Source organism: Mizuhopecten yessoensis, unplaced genomic scaffold, assembly GCF_002113885.1.
Source record: "Mizuhopecten yessoensis strain PY_sf001 unplaced genomic scaffold, ASM211388v2 scaffold10635, whole genome shotgun sequence".
In the NCBI taxonomy this organism is placed as follows: Eukaryota; Metazoa; Mollusca; class Bivalvia; order Pectinida; family Pectinidae; genus Mizuhopecten; species Mizuhopecten yessoensis.
Window position 1 is genome coordinate 607,728 of NW_018408645.1, and position 21,079 is coordinate 628,806.

The window sequence follows — 21,079 nt, forward strand, 5'->3', positions numbered from 1 at the left end:
TCATAGGGGGGTACTTTTTGGTCAGGGTATAAAAAGTATCCGGGGGTACATTTTGGTCGGGTGTATAAAAAGTATCCGGGGGGTGGGGAATTGAATATAGGTTGGGTAATGACTATAACATAACTGTAAATGTTTCTTCATGACTCTCCAAACCAGTGTTTAAAAATTATTTTGGCATCATTTCCTGGCCCCGGGGGTGGGGATTGGTGGGGTAGGGGTGGATTAATATTCCCCTGTAATGTCCTGTTCAAGTTCTGAACTCAATTGGATAAAAAAAAAAGAGAAAAATCATTTTTTTATAGGGGGGTACTTTTTGGTCAGGGTATAAAAAGTATCCGGGGGGTACATTTTGGTCGGGTGTATAAAAAGTATCCGGGGGGTGGGGAATTAAATAAAGGTTGGGTAATGACTATAACATAAATGTAAATGTTTCTACTTGAGTCCCAAAACCTTATTGTGTCCAGTGTTTAAAAAAAAAATTGGCATAATTTCCTGGCCCCGGGGTGGGTATTGGTGGGGTAGGGGTGAATAAACATGCAACTGTAACCTTCTAATCAACTTCTGAACTGTTATTGATTAAATTTTTTGAAACATCTGGTTTTTTCATAGGGGGGTACTTTTTATACAGGGGGGGTACTTTTTGGTAGGGGTATAAAAAGTATCCGGATACTTTTTATTCTGCATAAAAAGTATCCGGATACTATTTAAGCAGGAGGTACATTTTATGCATGACACCGGGGATCAAACCCGCGATCCCTAGGTTCTACCATAGAGCTAAAGGGAACCGTAATCCTATGTACAATTAAAAACTGCCACACTACTTCCCTCTTTTTAAATGTGTTTGCCCTCCAACACCACAACCCAGGTTCTAACTCCCTGTGACTACAGGGAAGGCCATGAAAACCATTTGTAACAGGAAAGGGAATAGTGTGTTTTCACCGGGGATCAAACCTGAGATCCCTAGGTTCCCAGTTGGGCGCTCTACCATTCAGCTAAAGGCAAATTCCCTCTAGCTCGAAGCTAGAAGGCGACCGTAATCCTATGTACATTATTTTTCTTAAATATTCATCTTTATAGCAATAACCAATTGTGTAAGGAATGAAAAAAAGTAATAAAAAAGCTCCATAATGAAACAAAATAATAAATGGAGAAAAATAAAATTATAAGATATATTTTGTATAAATATGGTATTTGTAGGGCTATATAGTGAGTTTGTGCAATTTAAATCTGGTAAAGGATTGGGCTATATAGTGAACTTGTGTGATTTAAATCTAGTAAAGGGTTAGGCTATATAGTGAACTTGTGTGATTTAAATCTGGTAAGGATTGGGCTATATAGTGAGCTTGTATTAATTAAATCTGGTAAGGGTTGGGCTATATTATGAGCTTGTGTAATTAAGATCTGGTAAAGGATCATGCTATATAGTGAGCTTGTGTAATTAAGATCTGGTAAAGGGTCATGCTATAAAGTGAGCTTGTGTAATTAAGATCTGGTAAAGGGTCAGGCTATATAGTGAGCTTGTGTGTTTCATATTTGGTAAAGTGTTGAGCTATATGGTGAATTTTTGTGATTAAATCTTGTTAAAGTGTGGGCTTAAAGTGAGATTGTGTGATTAAGATCTGGTAAAGTGTTGGCAATATAGTGAGCTTTTGTGATTATATCTTGTAAAGTGTGGACTTCGTAGTGAGCTTGTGTGATTTACATTTTGATAAAGTGTGGGCTATATAGGGAATTTTGATGATTAAATCTTGTTAAAGTAATGGCTTAAAGTGAGCTTGTGTGATTAAAATTTGATTTAATGTGGGCTATATAGTAAACTTTTGTTATGATATCTTGTAAAGTGTGGACTTCATGGTGAACTTTTTGATCTGATAAAGTTTGGACTATACAGTGATTTATCTTGTAAACTGTTGGGCTACATTTTGAGCTTTAGTGATTTCTCACCACTTGTTTACTGTACAGTAGCCATTGTTCACTACATTGTGAGCTTGTGTGATTTCTCATCACTTGTTACTGTACAGTAGCCATTGTTCACTACATTGCGAGCTTGGGTGATTTCTCACCACTTGTTTACTGTACAGTAGCCATTGTTCACTACATTGTGAGCGCGGGTGATTTCTCACCACTTGTTACTGTACAGTAGCCATTGTTCACTACATTGTGAGCTTGTGTGATTTCTCACCACTTGTTACTGTACAGTAGCCATTGTTCACAATTAGTACAGCACACAACTCCTCTCTGTGTATTAATTATTATTCTGCTCCAGTTCTTTCCTGTTTTGATTAAAATGTAATTAGCAGCAGTGACATTAGAAGGAATCACTTAATTAATTCTTAAATAAAAAGAAAAATAGTGTCAATATAGGTTCTTAATAGAAGCATAGAAACTATGTTACTCAGGTATGTTGTCACATGTCACAGGTGTAAGCCAAGATGTGTTAACACTGTCAGAGGTATAGGCCAAGATGTGTTAACAATGTCAGAGGTATATGTCAAGATGTGTTAACACTGTCAGAGGTGTAGGCCAAGATGTGTTAACAGTGTCAGAGGTGTAGGCCAAGATGTATTAACACTGTCAGAGGTGTAGGCCAAGATGTGTTAACAATGTCAGAGGCCAAGATGAGTTAACACTATCAGAGGTGTAGGCCAAGATGTGTTAACACTGTCAGAGGTGTAGGCCAAGATGTGTTAACACTGTCAGAGGTATAGGCCAAGATGTGTTAACAATGTCAGAGGTATATGTCAAGATGTGTTAACACTATCAGAGGTGTAGGCCAAGATGTGTTAACAATGTCAGAGGTGTAGGCCAATATGTGTTAACAATGTCAGAGGTGTAGGCCAATATGTGTAAACAATGTCAGAGGTGTAGGCCAAGATGTGTTAACACTGTCAGAGGTGTAGGCCAAGATGTGTTAACAATGTCAGAGGTATAGGCCAAGATGTGTTAACAATGTCAGAGGTGTAGGCCAAGATGTGTTAACAATGTCAGAGGCCAAGATGTGTTAACACTGTCAGAGGTGTAGGCCAAGATGTGTTAACACTATCAGAGGTGTAGGCTAAGATGTGTTTACAATGCCAGAGGTCAAGACCAAAGTTTGTTACCAATGTTTGAGAATTTCTGATGGATTTCCTGTATACATGGTGATGATAATGATAACATATTATTGTTGTTGGTACAAAGTTTTGACAGGTGGGGTTCAATATTTACTAATCTATAAGGAGAGATTAATGTTCATGAATTTTCTGGGGAATTAAGACCTCCAGTGAACTGAAGCTTCAGCATGGATTTTTTTGCACTAGAAGACCAAAGCACCAAATAACCCCTGTATCGTCCTGGCAACTGTTGTAATGTTCAAGTGTACTTAACTAGTATCAATAACTGTCACATGTTAATTCCTGGAGAAGTTCACTTAAATAAATATAGATGCAAGTCTAAACAATTGGTTTGTACCTAGAGGCTGTACTGATGGAGTTTGTTAGCATAGATAAATAACTGCTGTCTGTCAAGTGTGTCTGTTTTTGAAAGGATTAGTCTCCCTTGTGCCTGTTTCTAGATTGAAACGATATGTTGGTACAAATCCATCTCTTTAATTAGTTGTACATTTGAGGGTTTTTTAATGTGAATTATCTCCCTTTACCACTAGCGCAGATGTACTTCTTGTTGTATGTTTAACTCTTCCAAAGTCAAGTTTTAGACCCATTACAGTTTATGTATGGGACTTCGGACAATGAATCGGATGGATGATCTTGACCAACTTTGAAGGTCACAGTTGTCAAATGTGTTCAAACATCTTCTTCTGAAGAATGAAGAGGCTTAGGGTCATGGTATTTGATCAGTAGGATGCAGGGATAAAAGAACATCAAGTTCGTTCAGATAGATGACCTTGATTAGCTTTCAAAGTCAAAGGGTCAAGTTTGCTAATACCTTTAAACAACTTGTTCTAAAGAACGAAGCTGCCCAGGCTGATAATGTTTAGTCAGATGGATGCTATTAAATGTGTTCAAATGAATTACATAGACCAACTTTAAAGGTTACAGAGGTTAAACAAGTTAAAACCTTTGAACATTTTCTTCTGAATAATCAAGAAGTCTAGGCTGATGATATTTGGTCAGTTGGATTCTGAGGTGAAGGGCTGTCATATGTATTCAAATGAATGACAAAGACCCACATTAAAGGTCACAAAGGTCAGATGAATTAAAATCTTTGAGGAACTTCTTCAACTTTTTTCTGAAAAATCAAGAAGCCTAGGGTAAGGATATTTGGCAAGTAGCATGCCTTTTAAAATCACATGGGCCAAATTTGTTAAAACTTTGACATCATTTCTTATGAAGAACCACTTAGGGACCTAAGTTCATGATATTTGGCATGTGGCTTAATGGTGTTAAGTAATATAAATAAGGAATCATTAATTAATGACATAAACCAACTAACTTTGAAGGTCAGATTAGCCAAACTTTAAAGTAAGGTGAACAGTAGGAAAATATTCTGACAAAGACCAATAAACTACTGATGTTTTGCCTAATTGAATAAATTTGACCTGGACTATTTTTGAAGGTCACATGTGAAAGAAATGACAGGTGAGCAATAAAGTAACATTGGGCCTATTGTAACAATTGTATATTGATTTATGTATTGTGTGTCACATTCTGTTATTACAGTTTTGATGATGAGGGTTATGGAGCTGTGGATGCTGATGTGAACCTACTGTCCACAGGATTCTCCCTGGTGATGATCTATCTCATCCTCACTCTGGGCAGGTTCAACCTCGTCCATCAGAAGGTAAGTGAACACACACACCCTTCCTAACACATACACTTCTGGTCTGTCTCATCCTCACTCTGGCCAGGTTCACCCTCGTCCATCAGAAGGTAAGTCAACACACACACCCTCCCAAAATACACACTTCTGGTCAGTCTCATCCTCACTCTCGGCAGGTTCAACCTCGTCCATCAGAAGATAAAACAACACACACGCCCTTCCCAAAATACACACTTCTGGTCTGTCTCATCCTCACTCTGGCCAGGTTCAACCTCGTCCATGAGAAGGTAAGTCAACACACATTTCTGGTCTATCAACTGAAAGGTATAGAATCTTTATATTTGGCTTGTAGCTTCCTAGGAAAGAGCCCAACAAAGTTTAAGAATGAAAATGACCTTGACCTCCTTTTAAGTTCACATGAGGCAGATATGTCAAACACTTCTAGCGACTTCTTCTGAAGAACTGGAAGTTATAGAACCTTAATGTTTTGCTGGTTATTTCCTGGGAAAGAGCCCAACAAAGTTTGCGAATGAAAGTGACCTTGACCTACTTTAAAGGTCACAGGAGTCAGATATGACTAACGCTTAGAACAACTTCTCCTGAAGAACTGAAAGGTATAAAATCTTAATATTTGGCTGGTGACTTCCTGGGATAGAGCTCACCAATGTTTGCGAATGAAAATTACCTCAACCTACTTAAGAGGTCACAGAGGTCAACAACATTTTAATGGATTTGTTCTTAAGAACTAAAAGGAATGGATTCATCAGATTTGTCTGGTAGCTTTTGGAATAGAGCTAACCAATTTGAGAAGGAAAATGACATTGACCTACTTACAAGGTCACAGGGAAAATTGTGTCAAGCAACTTCTGAAGAATCAAAAAGCATAGAATCTTATAATAATATCTTGCTGGTAGTTTCAACAGATAGAGCCAACAAAGTTTGCGAGGGAAATATTTTTAGTGCAATATGACATTTAATGAGAATATTTTGCTATGACTGCTTAAATATTCAGGTGAGCGATACAGGCCCTCTTGGGCCTCTTGTTAAAATAAGAGTTTCTAGATAGTCTAGTAAAATGGAGGTATGTGTGTGCATGTGCTATGTAAATAAGATCCCTTAAACAAAAATGATTCTTTTTGACCTATTAGGACTATCAGTGTTAAAGTGAATGTATAATGTTCAGCTGTACATCCCAAGCACAGGTGATCAAAACTCAATGTAGTGTATTTTGCTCACCCCTTTCATGATATTATCATTTTTCCCTAAAAAAAATGTGAATATTTACAGCATAACATCAATGTAGATTCTGTAAAATCCTGTTGTTATTGAAATATTCAAAGGTTGTTCGTTGATTTTTTTCAATTTTGCTATTAAGTCAAACGGCTGCCTTTTAGTTTTTCTGGCCCAGAGATATTAAGCCCAAGATACTGCATTAAATAAAAAACCTTTTTCCTTTTAAAAGACATTAGTCAAGAATGTTTCCTTTAAAAGGATATTTGTTCAGAATGGTTAAAAGGATTTTAACTAAACCTCCCTAGACCAAAGGAATTAAAAAACCCTTTTACGGGTCATCTTCTAAAGTATTTGTGACAGAATTCCTATCTCTCAGATGTTTCTGTTGATGTATCTATGTGGTGGTTGTTAGGGAATATATGGTTGTTAGGGAATATGGTTGTTGAAATACTGTTTAAAGAACTAAAAGTGAGACAGACTGCTACCTAGAGTTGTGTGATCAATAAACTACACAACCCATATGCTGTCATATTCGAAAACATCGTCCAACCAATTAGCCATATCGACAATCACCTGCTCACCAACGTCATTCTAAAACGCTGTCTATTAGCTAGTTCATGCCCATCCAAGAAAAGGTCGCTTTTGGCGTACCTAATTATAACCCTGTTATCAAATGCTAACGACATAAACCTCAATCCTGGACCAAATGACACCTACCAGGACGAAAGGCAATACGACTGTGGGACATGCGATAAGACCGTTGACTGGGGAGAGAAAGGAATCAAATGTGAAACATGTGACCAATGGTACCACGCATCATGTCAAAACATCAACACTGTTTCCTACAACCAACTCGAGGATTCTGAACTGGACATCAGCTGGCATTGCATCCTTTGTAATAGCCCCAACTGTGGCACCACAGTTAATCAAACCAACCTCACAAGCTCTGAATCAACAACATTCTCAACATCAACATTAAATGATCCATCACTCTCGAGTCCAGACGCTAGACCAAAAACTAAACCAATCCACACATCAACTCCAACAAGGAAGCCGCCGCGCAACAAAAATAAAGCCCCACTCAGAATTATAAATATCACCTTTCAATCAATCAAGAGCAAGCAATGCAGACTAGCAAATGTAGTAGAAAGCGTCAAACCAGACATCATCATTGGTACAAAAACGTGGTTAACACCCGATATCAAAGACGCTGAAGTATGCCCTGAAGGCTATGTACTACATAGAAAGGACAGAACATCATCCGGAGGAGGAGGTGTACTAATCGCTGTAAAACAAGATTACAGCAGCGAACTTGTCCCAGATCTAGACACTGACTGTGAAATAGTCTGGGTTAAGATTGACATCAAAGGAACGGCGAACATCTACATGTGTTCCTACTACAGACGGCACATTTCAGACGAGGACAGTTTGATCAACTTCGAAATTTCCATCGCCCGAGCATCATCAAATAAAAACGCAGCAATTGTCATAGGAGGGGACTTCAACTTTCCAGGCTGGGATTGGAAAAACAACACACTGAAACCAAACACCGCCCATCCTCACCTCCACAATCAATTCAGGAGTTAAATCGACAAAAACCATCTTGTCCAACACATCGAAACAAACACCAGGAAAACAAACACACTGGATCTTCTACTGACAAACTGTCCAAGCAAAGTAACAAGAACTGACGTCCTACCAGGAATCTCGGACCATGAAATTGTTTATGCAGAGGTAGATTTTAGACCAGTGATCCACCGACAAAAGCCGAGACAAATACCCCTCTACAAAAAAGCAAACTGGGCTGCGATGAAATAAGATCACAGTGACCTCCTCCCAAACATGACTGCTATGTTTCAAGATGGCCAATGTGAAGTCACAAAAATGTGGGACTCTTTCAAATCACTTATAGAGGCAACGGTAAACAAGAACATTCCACACAAACATACGAAAAATAAAGACGGGATGCCGTGGATCGGAATGGAACTCAAAAAACAACTTAAGAGACAGGAAAGACTCTACAAAAGAAAAAAGAAAACGGGTGACCCACAACATATCGCCCAATACTTGGAACTAAAAAAACAAATTCAAAAATCATCCAGACAAGCATATTGGAAATACATTGAAAACATAGTAACACCCAAGGAAGAAGACAATACCTACTCTTGAATGAAACGATTTTGGACATATATCAAATATAAAAAAGAAAGACAATGTCGGAATTACATCACTAAAGCTAGATGGAAAACTCTTCACAGATGCCAAATCCAAGTCAACCAAGGAACCTGAAATCACCACCAAAGGAATAGAGAAATTACTTTGGAAATTAAACCCACACAAAGCTCCAGGCCCTGACAACATCTCACCCCGTGTACTAAAGGAGCTCTCCAGCGACATAGCCCAAATTCTCCAGTTAATCTACCAAAAATCACTGGACACTGGAATCGTCCCTGTTGACTGGCGTTCAGCAAATGTCACCCCTGTATACAAAAAAGGGCAAAAATTTCAAGCGGAAAACTACAGGCCAATATCTCTCACCTTAGTGTGCTGTAAGGTCATGGAACACATGATCGCGAGTACCATTATGCTCCATGGAGAAAACAACATCCTTTATCCTCTCCAACATGGATTCCGGAAAAACAGATCATGTGAAACCCAGCTAATCGAATTTGTTGATGATGTCTCCAAAAATCTTCAATCCGCCAAACAAACTGATATTCTAATCATGGATTTCGCAAAAGCTTTCGACAAAGTCAATCATAGCCTCTTAATTCATAAACTAAAAACCTACGGAATATCTGGAAAATTTAACACATGGATAAGCAGCTGGCTAAAAGACAGAACCCAAAAAGTTATCATTGACAGTGAAAAATCAGACACAGTAAATGTGGACTCCGGGGTACCACAAGGATCAGTCCTAGGACCGGGACTATTTCTGTTCTACATCAATGATCTACAGGAAAAACTAACATCATCCGTACGACTATTCGCTGATGACACGATTGCCTACCTCACAATCACCAATCAAAATGATGCCGAAACACTCCAAAAAGATCTGGACAAACTTGCGAAGTGGGAAGAAGACTGGTGCATGATGTTCCACCCAAATAAATGCACAGTGCTAACCATCTTTAACAAAAAGCAGACGATAAAACATAATTACACCCTCCATGGTCACATTCTGGAAGCAGATTTATTATGAACAGCCACAGAAACCGTTCAAGCGTTTCATCCATGATCCAACGCCTAGGCTGGTTTTCACTCCAAACAAGAAGACGTCACTCAAGACTCCATATGATGTTCAAAATTGACAAGCAACAAATAGCCATCAAAAAGGAAAACCGAATAGAAACACCAATGAGGAGGTCCAGAAAACAACACGATCGGTCCTACCAAATTCAGGCATGTAAAATAGACCCAAGAAAATATTCATTCTTCCCTCGAACAATAAAAGACTGGAACGAACTTGACTCAAAAACTGTGAACTCGACAAACTTGGAAACCTTTAAGAAAACTCTCAACGAATTGGAACTAAAAAAGCTTAAACTTCTAACAGACCCCGAACTCACTAGGCTTAAGGCTGGTTGGTCGAATCAACCAGCTTTTAACGTCTGACACTACATCAGTGTTTTTTACTTTTTCACTTTTACAATCTAAACTTTTCAATTGTGTGTTCACCTGTGCATTGTGTATCATAAACATTGCATAATCTTCGATAAGACGAAGGAGGCAATTATGTGGAAGAAGAAGAAGAAGAAGAAGTACAGAATATCCAGTTATTAAATAGACTCAATACAAATGTGGTCGACTTTGAATTGACTCCTGAGAACAATGGCCACTATGGAAGTCAAATGTGGTTGACTTTGAATTGACTCCTTAGAACAATGGCCACTATGGAAGTCAAAACTGATCACATATCTTATTAAAGCTACTTGTACACTTCTAGTGGTTTTGTTTTAGACATGGTACATAAACTAGATATGGGTCTTACTTATGGAATAATAAAATCTTTTACCTGTAACTGATCGCGATCAGACTATCTCAGTCGAGGGCTAAGATTCTGTAACAAAATCCCAACCTCGGCTTACGCCTCGGTTGGGATTTTACAGAATCTTAGCCCTCAACTGAGATAACCCGATCTCGCTCAGTTACAGGTTATTGATTTTTTTCTCGCACCTATTAGTTCGAAAAGAACTACTAAGTATTTAATTTTGCTGAAAACTACAAGTATCCCGCCTTTGGCCACAAATGATAATGACCTCTTCACTACTCAAGCTACATTTGAATGCTTTCGCGTAAAAAATGTAATCTGTCCTTACATAGATTACAGCGTATTTCACTGTGTATATTATATTTTATCTACAACATCAAATATCTAACAACATCAAAACTATACATATAACGACAAAACAGAACATTTATAATGCAAATTGTCAATTTCAAGCAGTTAACGCGCGAATAAATGCATCGCAGTATACAAATTCTGCAAAATGTCACATAAAGGTACAAGACAGATCAGATGAGATAGAAAAATCTAGCAAGGGGTATGACGTGGGATATCTATGTCTGAGGTGCGAGAATGTGAACACTAGTGACAGTTTTGTTTCAAATATATATAGACTAGATTTATTTTTTTATGATCTATTCCGATCACTTTCCGTCCATCGTCGTGCGTCGTGTGTAAACTTTTTACATTTTCAACTTCTTCTCAAGAACCAGTGGATGGAATTTTTTCAAACTTGGTCAGAATCATCCTTGGTAGATGAGGCTACAAAATTGTAAAATTAGGATTCCTTCCCCAACCCCTGGGGCCAGGGTGGGGCCCCAAACGGAAAATAAACCAATATTTCAAAAAAATCTTCTTCTCCAGACTCAGAGGTACTACAGTCATTTTCTCGGCATGGATGGAAAGATCATCAGGGGCTTTATTTAAATTGTAAATTTCAGGACCCCCGAGCTAACCGTTCTCCCTTTGGGAGGGGGTAAAGTTTACTATAGTTTATATAGGGAAACAACACTTTTGGGTATATTTTGACAATTTTCTGTAGGAAACTATTCTTACTTGGTAAGAATTATCCTTGGAGGAAGATGGTTTTAAATATAAAATTGGGATTCCTACCCCAACCCTAGGGGCCAGGGCGGGGCCCCACAGGGAAAATTAACCAATATTTCAAAAGTCTTCTTCTCCAGACTCAGAGGTACTTCAGTCATTTTCTCTGCATGGATGGAAAGATCATCAAGGGCTTTATTTAAATTGTAAATTTCAGCACCCCCGAGACACCTGTTCTCCCTTGGGGAGGAGGTAAAGTTAACTATAGTTTATAAAGGGAAACAACACTTTTGGGTATATTTTGACAATTTTCTGTAGGAAACTATTCTTACTTGGTAAGAATAATCCTTGGAGGAAGATAGTTTTAAAATATAAAATTGGGACATCTAAACAAACAAAATAAAGCTACCAATACCTATGATATAACTCTGGTGACCACTAAGGCCCTTGGGCCTCTTGTTAAGACTTAGATATCATTAAAGATAAAAATGTATGAGAGATAGCAGGCTCCATGGCGGTACTATTGTTATATCTTTTGATTCAACATCCAATAAATTTGAAATTTACAGTTGAAAACAAAATGTTGCATTTTCTCAAAGGATACACCAACTATAAACTTCAATGTCATGGAGTTGAAAAAAGTTTATGACCAGTTGTAACCTATGATATTTAAGTGAGAAATGTTTAATTGTTCCGCACAAGACATTTTATATTTTTGATGGCCATGTAATGTGGCTATCTATGTGATGAATTGGAGGGTAGGACTTACTTTTGGGGAAAAGTAATAGGTTGCTCTGGGGAGGGGATAGATCACCTCATGGGCAGGAAAGAGGTGTCTCCAGGGGGAGGGGGGTCAATTCATGGGGAGAGAAGAATTCATTCTGGAAGGACTTAGATTCTGGACCACAGACCTGTTACAGGTACTGTGGATCAATTTAGGTCACAGAAAAGTACCTCTCTACTTAATAGTTGTAGGAATCTCACAAATAACCTACCACAGAAATATCCATGTCTTTAGTACCATTATTGTTCCTGACAAAACAACACCCAACAGTATTACCTGTGTTTATTATATCTCATCGTTTGTGACAAAACAGCCCCCTTGTGTAAATACGGCAGGACTTATATGTTCCACAAGGGTAAAATCAAGGCTTAGTGTGGATGTTAGTTGTGACCTCATTTCGCAGTGCAGTTGTTTTAGGAGGCCTTTGTGGTACCAATTCTCTAATAATTAATGGTATCGTATAAAAAGTGCAGACACACTTGTACAAAATCCATAAGGTTAATCAATACAAAGATACACTGTACCTACATTGTAAGGTTAATCAATACAAAGATACACTGTACCTACATTGTAAGGTTAATCATTACAAATACACTTTTACAAACATTGCAAGATTAATCAATACAAAGATACACTGTACCTACATTGTAAGGTTAATCAATACAAAGAAACACTTTTACCAACATTGTAAGGTTAATCAATACAAAGATACATTGTACCTACATTGTAAGGTAAATCAATACAAAGATACACTGTACCTAAATTAATTGTAAGGTTAATCAATACAAAGATACACTTTCACCAACATTGTAAGGTTAATCAATAAAAAGATACATTGTACCAACGTTGTAAGGTAAATCAATACAAAGATACATTGTACCTACCTTGTAGGGTAAATCAATACAAAGATGCACTGTACCTAAATTAATTGTAATGTTAATCAATACAAAGATACTCTTTTACCAACATTGTCAGGTTAATCAAGACAATGATACATTGTACCAACATTGTAGGGTAAATCAATACAAAGATGCACTTTTACCAACATTGTAGGGTTAATCAATACAAAAATACATTGTACCAACATTGTAATGTAAATCAATACAAAGATACGCTGTACCTAAATTAATTGTAATGTTAATCAATACAAAGATACATTATACCAACATTGTAAGGTTAATCAATCCAAAGATACACTTGTACCTACATTGTAAGGTTAATAAATACAAAGATACACTTGTCCCTACATTGTAAGGTTAATCATTACAAATACACTTTTACAAACATTGCAAGATTAATCAATACAAAGATACGCTTGTACCTACATTGTAAGGTAAATCAAAACAAAGATACACTTTTACCAACATTGCAAGGTTAATCAATACAAAGATCCACTTTTACCAACATTGTCAGGTTAATCAAGACAATGATACATTGTACCAACATTGTAAGATAAATCAATACAAAGATACGCTTTTCCCAACATTGTCAGGTTAATCAAGACAATGATACATTGTACCAACATTGTCAGGTTAATCAAGACAAAGATACACTTTTACCAACATTGTATGGTTAATCAATACAAAGATTCACTTTTACCAACATTGTCAGGTTAATCAATACAGTGTATCATTGTATTGATTAACCTGACCCCCCTGGTACAAGTGTATCTTTGTATTTATTAACCTTACAATGTAGGCACAAGTGTATCTTTGAATTGATTAACCTTACAATGTTGCTACAAGTGTATCTTTGTATTTATTAACCTTACAATGTAGGCACAAGTGTATCTTTGAATTGATTACCCTACAATGTAGGTACAGTGTAAGGTTAATCAATACAAAGATACATTGTACCAACATTGTAAGATTAATTGATACAAAGATACACTGTACCTACATTGTAAGGTTAATCAATTCAAAGATACACTTGTACCTACATTGTAAGGTTAATCAATACAAAGATACACTTGTACCAACATTGTCAGGTTAATCAATACAATGATACATTGTACCAACATTGTAAGGTTAATCAATACAAAGATACATTGTACCAACATTGTCAGGTTAATCAATACAAAGATACATTATACCAACATTGTAAGGTTAATTGATACAAAGATACACTTTTACCAACATTGTCAGGTTAATCAATACAAAGATACACTGTACCAACATTGTAAGATAAATCAATACAAAGATACATTGTACCTACATTGTAAGGTTAATCAATATAGAGATATTTGATAGGAACCCCCCCCCCCCCCCCCACTATTGAATAGATTTCCAATGTGAATTGGCATTTGTTGTTTTTGCATAACATAAAGTATTCATTTGATAAATGCAACAGATCAAATATCTAATTTTAGTTTTTCAAATTTGAGTTAGAATCTTCAACAGATAAGTGACCTCTTGAGATATAAACACTTACTGAGTTTGATTTTATTAAGCAAAGAGTATGCGATGGTGAAATCTCAAAAGAAATCAGAAAAAGTATTGTTCCCATGGCATCGTAAGGCTTTCCTACCAGAAACAAGGTTGAGTAAGAGCTTGGGTCGAGGTCACTTCCTGTCAGGAGTTTAGGAGCCCCACTGGGCATCTAGTGAATAAATGGGCTATCTTAAGGAATGTATCAGTATTCTGACTTTGTCAGTAAAAGTATTGATTTACATATTCATAAAATCCAAATAAATGAATAAAACTCAACTTAATGGTACTGGTATTTGAGTTTGAAATTTTGAATGAACCACTGGACATTAAATCACTGAGATTCATATTTAAAATACTTTCTTTTTATGTATTGTTGGATCAATTTATGATAATGTATCATTGAATTCATATGCTATTGAACCTGTAATTGTGCTATCTACATTGTAGAGATGAACTATTAGGATTCTGCATTAGAGATGCGGTTGTCCACTGTTTTATTTCCAGAGATAATCTCAAAATCCAGATGCTTAAAATTTCTGAACTTAGCGCATGGTGATAAGGTGCTATACATAGCTATGCAATAGGAGTTTAAATAGTTCCTAATGTCAAGGTCATTATGAAACAGAACAGCTGGTGTATTGCTTTCTCTGATCCACCATAGTTCATTTTGCTTGCATCTCGTATTTGAATGATATCATTCATCCTGAATTCCAAGATGGCCACCAGTCCAGTGTCAATGAAATTATTTCTTATTTATGCCAAATTCCCCAAATTTGCAGTTTACTACTGAACATTTTCTTCTCAATTGGGATACTTTCTTCCCAAAATGAGACAAGAAGGCTCCATTCCAAATTAACGAAAAAAAACCACTGCAACGTCACTGGTACTAACAATAGACTAAGGGTAATAATCAGATATAACATCCAAACTTTATTGCCTGACCCTATTTAATTTGTCAGAGTTTGATTTTGCTGCAAATGGTACTTGGTAGATATCCTATGTGAATAATGCCATATCACTGTAATCCCAAAAATCCAAGATGCATCTGTTGCTTCTGATTGGTCGAGATTTAAGGAGGCTCCACCCTTACGCAATAAGCCAGCAGAATTCAATGAAAGTTTCACATAATTGTTGTCACTATGTAGAGGTGATTTTATGAAAAACTAATCATTCCGATAAACTGGGGATTTTTTTGTGAAAAATACCGTAAAATTGAATTTTTGTCAAATTCAACACTTTCATATTTTTTGAGCGTGTGGCATTGTTCAATACTATTAAAACAATAAAATAATGAAAAGAAACATTGCTAATCAACCCTACAAATATTTTATTTATCATAAAATATCTACAACATGTTACAAAAAGCATTTTTAATTGAAATTGTATGGATAAAAGTGACTAAATACAAGCTTAAAGCAAACAGGACACATACAATAATTTTGATCCTGATGAGAGTTGTCTACCTTGAACAAAATCAGAACTTTTTGCAGAGGGATAGAATTTTTACAATGACACTTATTTTCTTCACTTTACCAAAAATTGAGTTTTTATACTTATGTACAAAAACAAGTTTATACACAAACTTTACCCTTTACTACATATATGTTACACATAATATTTTGATCACTATTTATAGGTCTCAGTATATATCATACAAGGACAACAGTGACTTCAGGCTACTTACATAGTATCATAGACTTGCATATTCTATTACATAATACCATCTTACACAGCCCACAGATCATGTGTGTATAAATGCAGATCAGCATGTACATGCATGACTACAGTGTAAGTATAGTGATAGGTGAAGGTCATTGACCATTGAGTAATACCATGATCAGCACATGTAGCCAATCAGAATACAGGAATGTAGATTAAGGCCAAGGTCATTGACCACTGGTCAGCATCAGCATCTTAGCCAATCAAGTTGCAGGAATTTCGCGCGGAAATTAAGACAATTAACATACATAGCGTCACCCAAGTCAGTTTTAAAATTTTCTTGCTGGGTGAAAGACGTACCACCATAAGACAACTCAACTTCATCGAACCGCCACCATCCCCAGCCACCAGCCTTTATTAAGATATATACACATCGTATATTATATAAACAAGTTATTTAGGATTTATTGTTCTTCCAATAGTTACGTACATGTACATCAAGCATAATATTAGGAGCTGGCATTATATTAGCTAACAGGTCTTAAAGGGCTATCCACTACTCAATAACCCTTTCGGCTTTACGGGCTATTGTTACGTTCTTTGGCCCCAAGTATTATATTACTTACTATTCAAAAAGTATACATTTGTAGTATACAATCAGGCTGTTTAAACGACTCACGGCGAAGAAACCCTTGAGACTCACGGCTCTTGGGCTGGTCTGTACAGCTGTCGGACCTGGCAGTCTGGTTGTATCTAAGTGGAGTTGGGGTTCATCGGACCGAGTGTGGCACATGGGTTTTCCCTTGAGACTCACGGCTCTTGGGTGACTCACCTCTCGAGACTCACGGCTCGAATACACTACAGTTTTACATACTCGGTCTATAATCCCCATGCATACTCCTAGTAATTCAGCCACTGGGACATGAAAGCAACAGTATATAGATATTGCATAATATCATATAATATCATGTCATTCCCAGTGAGCTGAATTACCGTTAGCTTAAATTATGCCAGCCCCCATTTAAGGCCAAATGTTAAATATTTGTATGTGTTGATATATTACAATGTTATATAATGATTATCATATTTTCTTGGATTGACAGAGGGAGTGTTACAGTTGTACTGTATAGGATGACAGAGCAGTGAGTGTGATGAATGTATACATGACCTAATATCGTTTGACATGTTTAAATTCAATTATATGTATAAACTTAAACCACGCCTTTGTTGTTTGTGTATAAACGACGGAAATAGATTAAATTACTATATCTTTGGATATCATTCCATAGCCTGCCTACGCATGGTGTATTTACATGTCAGGTACATAGGTAACCATAGGCTATCGCATGGTATGCCGTTATCATGTGCACGCACATGCACATGCAATTGATAGAGATCTTGATATTTTACAAACCACTGTTTTCACAGAGTTATTGTAATTGCATTTGTGAAACGATTTTTCTGACAGAGCGTAAATCGTTTGACAATAAATGTTGTAGCGACCAAGAGCTTGTTAACTACTGTTAGCACGTGATAGGTACAGGTGAGGTCGGTTATCAAAACACATCAGTCTGCATTCCATGTGCCTCATATACAACCTTCTTGAAGTCGTCTGATCTTATGTCAGTGTTTTTCCGTGAGTTAATTAATGTCTTTGTATCATAAGCTTTATATCTGAAGTATGTGTGATTACACATTTCCAAGTCAAGTCTCGATATCGGGTGTTGACTTATCATCGTCACGCACGTGTATCATTGTTAACCCGGTGTTACTATAAGTTACACTATGGTAATAGAATGCCTGTTACGCAATACGGAAATGACGATATGAAAATACGACAAGAAAAACATGTGTATTATGAAGGGTGGGAAGTCCTTAATGGTTATAACCATTTTCTATTGGTAAGAATTTTTCAAACCTAGTGATAAATAGTACTTAATGGATATCATGCTAGTTTATTAAGTATGTGTTAATCAGAAACCATAATCAAAGATGGACATCAAGGCTTCTGATTGGTTGAGACCTTTCTGGCTATAACTTTTGTGCATGTTTACTAACTTGGTGGGGTTGATAGTTCATGTCGGATACATGTATGTAATGCATTTCTATCTGTACTGAAATTAAAAAATGATTGCTGTGGCTTCTGCTTGGCCAATATTCAGGTGATTTATACTGTCAGGCTCACAATGTCACTTGCTGACCTGTCCCTGTTCTGGTAATCATGTAATTGATTATTCTTTTGATAAATTACCAGAAATATCTTTGATAACAAACCTGTATTATCTTTAATAACAAAACTGTGTTCACTTTTTCAGTTCTATCTGTCTATGGCGGGACTCCTGAGCGTGGGACTAGCCATTGCGTTTGCCTATGGTCTGGCCATCTCATGTGGAGTTCTGTACGGTCCTGTCCATGCGCTCATGCCTTTCCTCCTCCTGGGTAAGTACCTTTTGATGATCCTGTTCATGCCCTCATGCCATCATGCCTTTCCTCCTCCTGGGTAAGTACCCATTGATGATCCTGTCAATGCCCTCATGCCTTTCCTCCTCCTGGGTAAGTACCAATTCATGATCCTGTCCATGCCCTCATGCCTTTCCTCCTCCTGGGTAAGTACCTATTGATGATCCTGTCCATGCCCTCATGCCTTTCCTCCTCCTGGGTAAGTACCCATTGATGATCCTGTCCATGCCCTCATGCCTGTCCTCCTCCTGGGTAAGTACCCATTGATGATCCTGTCAATGCCCTCATGCCATCATGTACTTCCTCCCTCCTGGGTAAGTACCCATTGATGATCTTGTCCATACCCTCATGTCTTTCCTCCTCCTGGGTAAGTACCCATTGATGATCCTGTCCATACCCTCATACCCTCATGTCTTTCCTCCTCCTAGGCAAGTACCCATTTATGATCCTGTCCTTACCCTCATACCCTCATGTCTCTCCTCCTCCTAGGTAAGTACCCATTGATGATCCTGTCCATACCCTCATACCCTCATGTCTTTCCTCCTCCTAGGCAAGTACCCATTTATGATCCTGTCCTTACCCTCATACCCTCATGTCTCTCCTCCTCCTAGGTAAGTACCCATTGATGATCCTGTCCATACCCTCATACCCTCATGTCTTTCCTCCTCCTAGGCAAGTACCCATTTATGATCCTGTCCTTACCCTCATACCCTCATGTCTCTCCTCCTCCTAGGTAAGTACCCATTGATGATCCTGTCCTTCCCCTCATCCCCTCATGTCTTTCCTCCTCCTAGGTAAGTACCAATTCATGATGATCCTGTCCATACCCTCATACCCTCATGTCTTTCCCCCTCCTAGGTAAGTCCCCATTGATGATCCTGTCCTTACCCTCATACCCTCATGTCTTTCCTCCTCCCGGGTAATTACCTTTTGACGATCCTGTTCATGCCCTCATGCCTTTCCACCTTCTGGGTAAGTTCCCATTGATGATCCTGGCCATACCTTCATGCCTTTCCACCTTCTGGGTAAGTAACCATACATGATCCTGTCCATACCCTCATCCCTTTCCTCCTCCTGGGTAAGTACCTTTTGACGATCCTGTTCATGCCCTCATGCCTTTCCACCTTCTGGGTAAGTACCCATTGATGATCCTGGCCATACCTTCATGCCTTTCCACCTTCTGGGTAAGTAACCATACATGATCCTGTCCATACCCTCATGCCTTTCCTCCTCCTGGGTAAGTACCCATTGATGATCCTGTCCATGCCCTCATGCCTGTCCTCCTCCTGGGTAAGTACCCATTGATGATCCTGTCCATGCCCTCATGCCTGTCCTCCTCCTGGGTAAGTACCCATTGATGATCCTGTCCTTACCCTCATCCCCTCATGTCTTTCCTCCTCCTAGGTAAGTACCCATTGAGGATCCTTTGCTTACCCTCATACCCTCATGTCTTTCCTCCTCCCGGGTAATTACTACCCTCATGTCTTTCCTCCTCCTAGGTAAGTACCAATTCATGATGATCCTGTCCATACCCTCATACCCTCATGTCTTTCCTCCTCCTAGGCAAGTACCCATTTATGATCCTGTCCTTACCCTCATACCCTCATGTCTTTCCTCCTCCCGGGTAATTACCTTTTGACGATCCTGTTCATGCCCTCATGCCTTTCCACCTTCTGGGTAAGTACCCATTGATGATCCTGGCCATACCTTCATGCCTTTCCACCTTCTGGGTAAGTAACCATACATGATCCTGTCCATACCCTCATCCCTTTCCTCCTCCTGGGTAAGTACCTTTTGACGATCCTGTTCATGCCCTCATGCCTTTCCACCTTCTGGGTAAGTACCCATTGATGATCCTGGCCATACCTTCATGCCTTTCCACCTTCTGGGTAAGTAACCATACATGATCCTGTCCATACCCTCATGCCTTTCCTCCTCCTGGGTAAGTACCTTTTGACGATCCTGTTCATGCCCTCATGCCTTTCCACCTTCTGGGTAAGTTCCCATTGATGATCCTGGCCATACCTTCATGCCTTTCCACCTTCTGGGTAAGTAACCATACATGATCCTGTCCATACCCTCATGCCTTTCCTCCTCCTGGGTAAGTACCCATTGATGATGCTGCCCATACCTACCCATTGATGATCCTGTCCTTACCCTCATACCCTCATGTCTTTCCTCCTCCCGGGTAATTACCTTTTGACGATCCTGTTCATGCCCTCATGCCTTTCCACCTTCTGTGTAAGTAACCATACATGATCCTATCCATACCCTCATGCCTTTCCTCCTCCCGGGTAATTACCTTTTGACGCTCCTGTTCATGCCCTCATGCGTTTCCACCTTCTGGGTATGATCCTGTCAATGCCCTCATGCCATCATGTACTTCCTCCCTCCTGGGTAAGTACCCATTGACGATCCTGGCCATACCTTCATGCCCTTCCTCCTCCTTGTTAAGTACCCATTGATGATCCTGTCCATACCCTCATGCCTTTCCTCCTCCTGGGTAAGTACCCATTGATGATGCTGCCCATACCCTCATGTCCTCCCTCCACCTGGGTAAGTACCCATTTATGATCCTGTTCATACCCTCATGTCTTTCCTCCTCCTAGGTAAGTACCCTTTGATGATCTTGTTCATACCTTCATGCCCTTCCTCCTCCTTGTTAAGTACCCATTGATGATCCTGTCCATGTCCTGATGTCTTTCC

The 21,079-nt window shown here is 38.4% G+C and overlaps 1 protein-coding gene across 2 annotated transcripts in view; it reads left to right on the forward strand.

Annotated features, from left to right (window-relative positions):
* LOC110461530 (patched domain-containing protein 3-like) overlaps window positions 1-21,079 on the forward strand; it is an 86,159-nt gene that overhangs the window by 31,603 nt on the left and 33,477 nt on the right. For both annotated transcript variants that reach the window (XM_021515029.1, XM_021515031.1), the window contains exons 6-7: window positions 4,659-4,779; window positions 18,229-18,352. In XM_021515029.1, coding sequence (XP_021370704.1) covers window positions 4,659-4,779; window positions 18,229-18,352 — 245 coding nt within the window. The remainder of the gene's footprint in view (window positions 1-4,658; window positions 4,780-18,228; window positions 18,353-21,079) is intronic.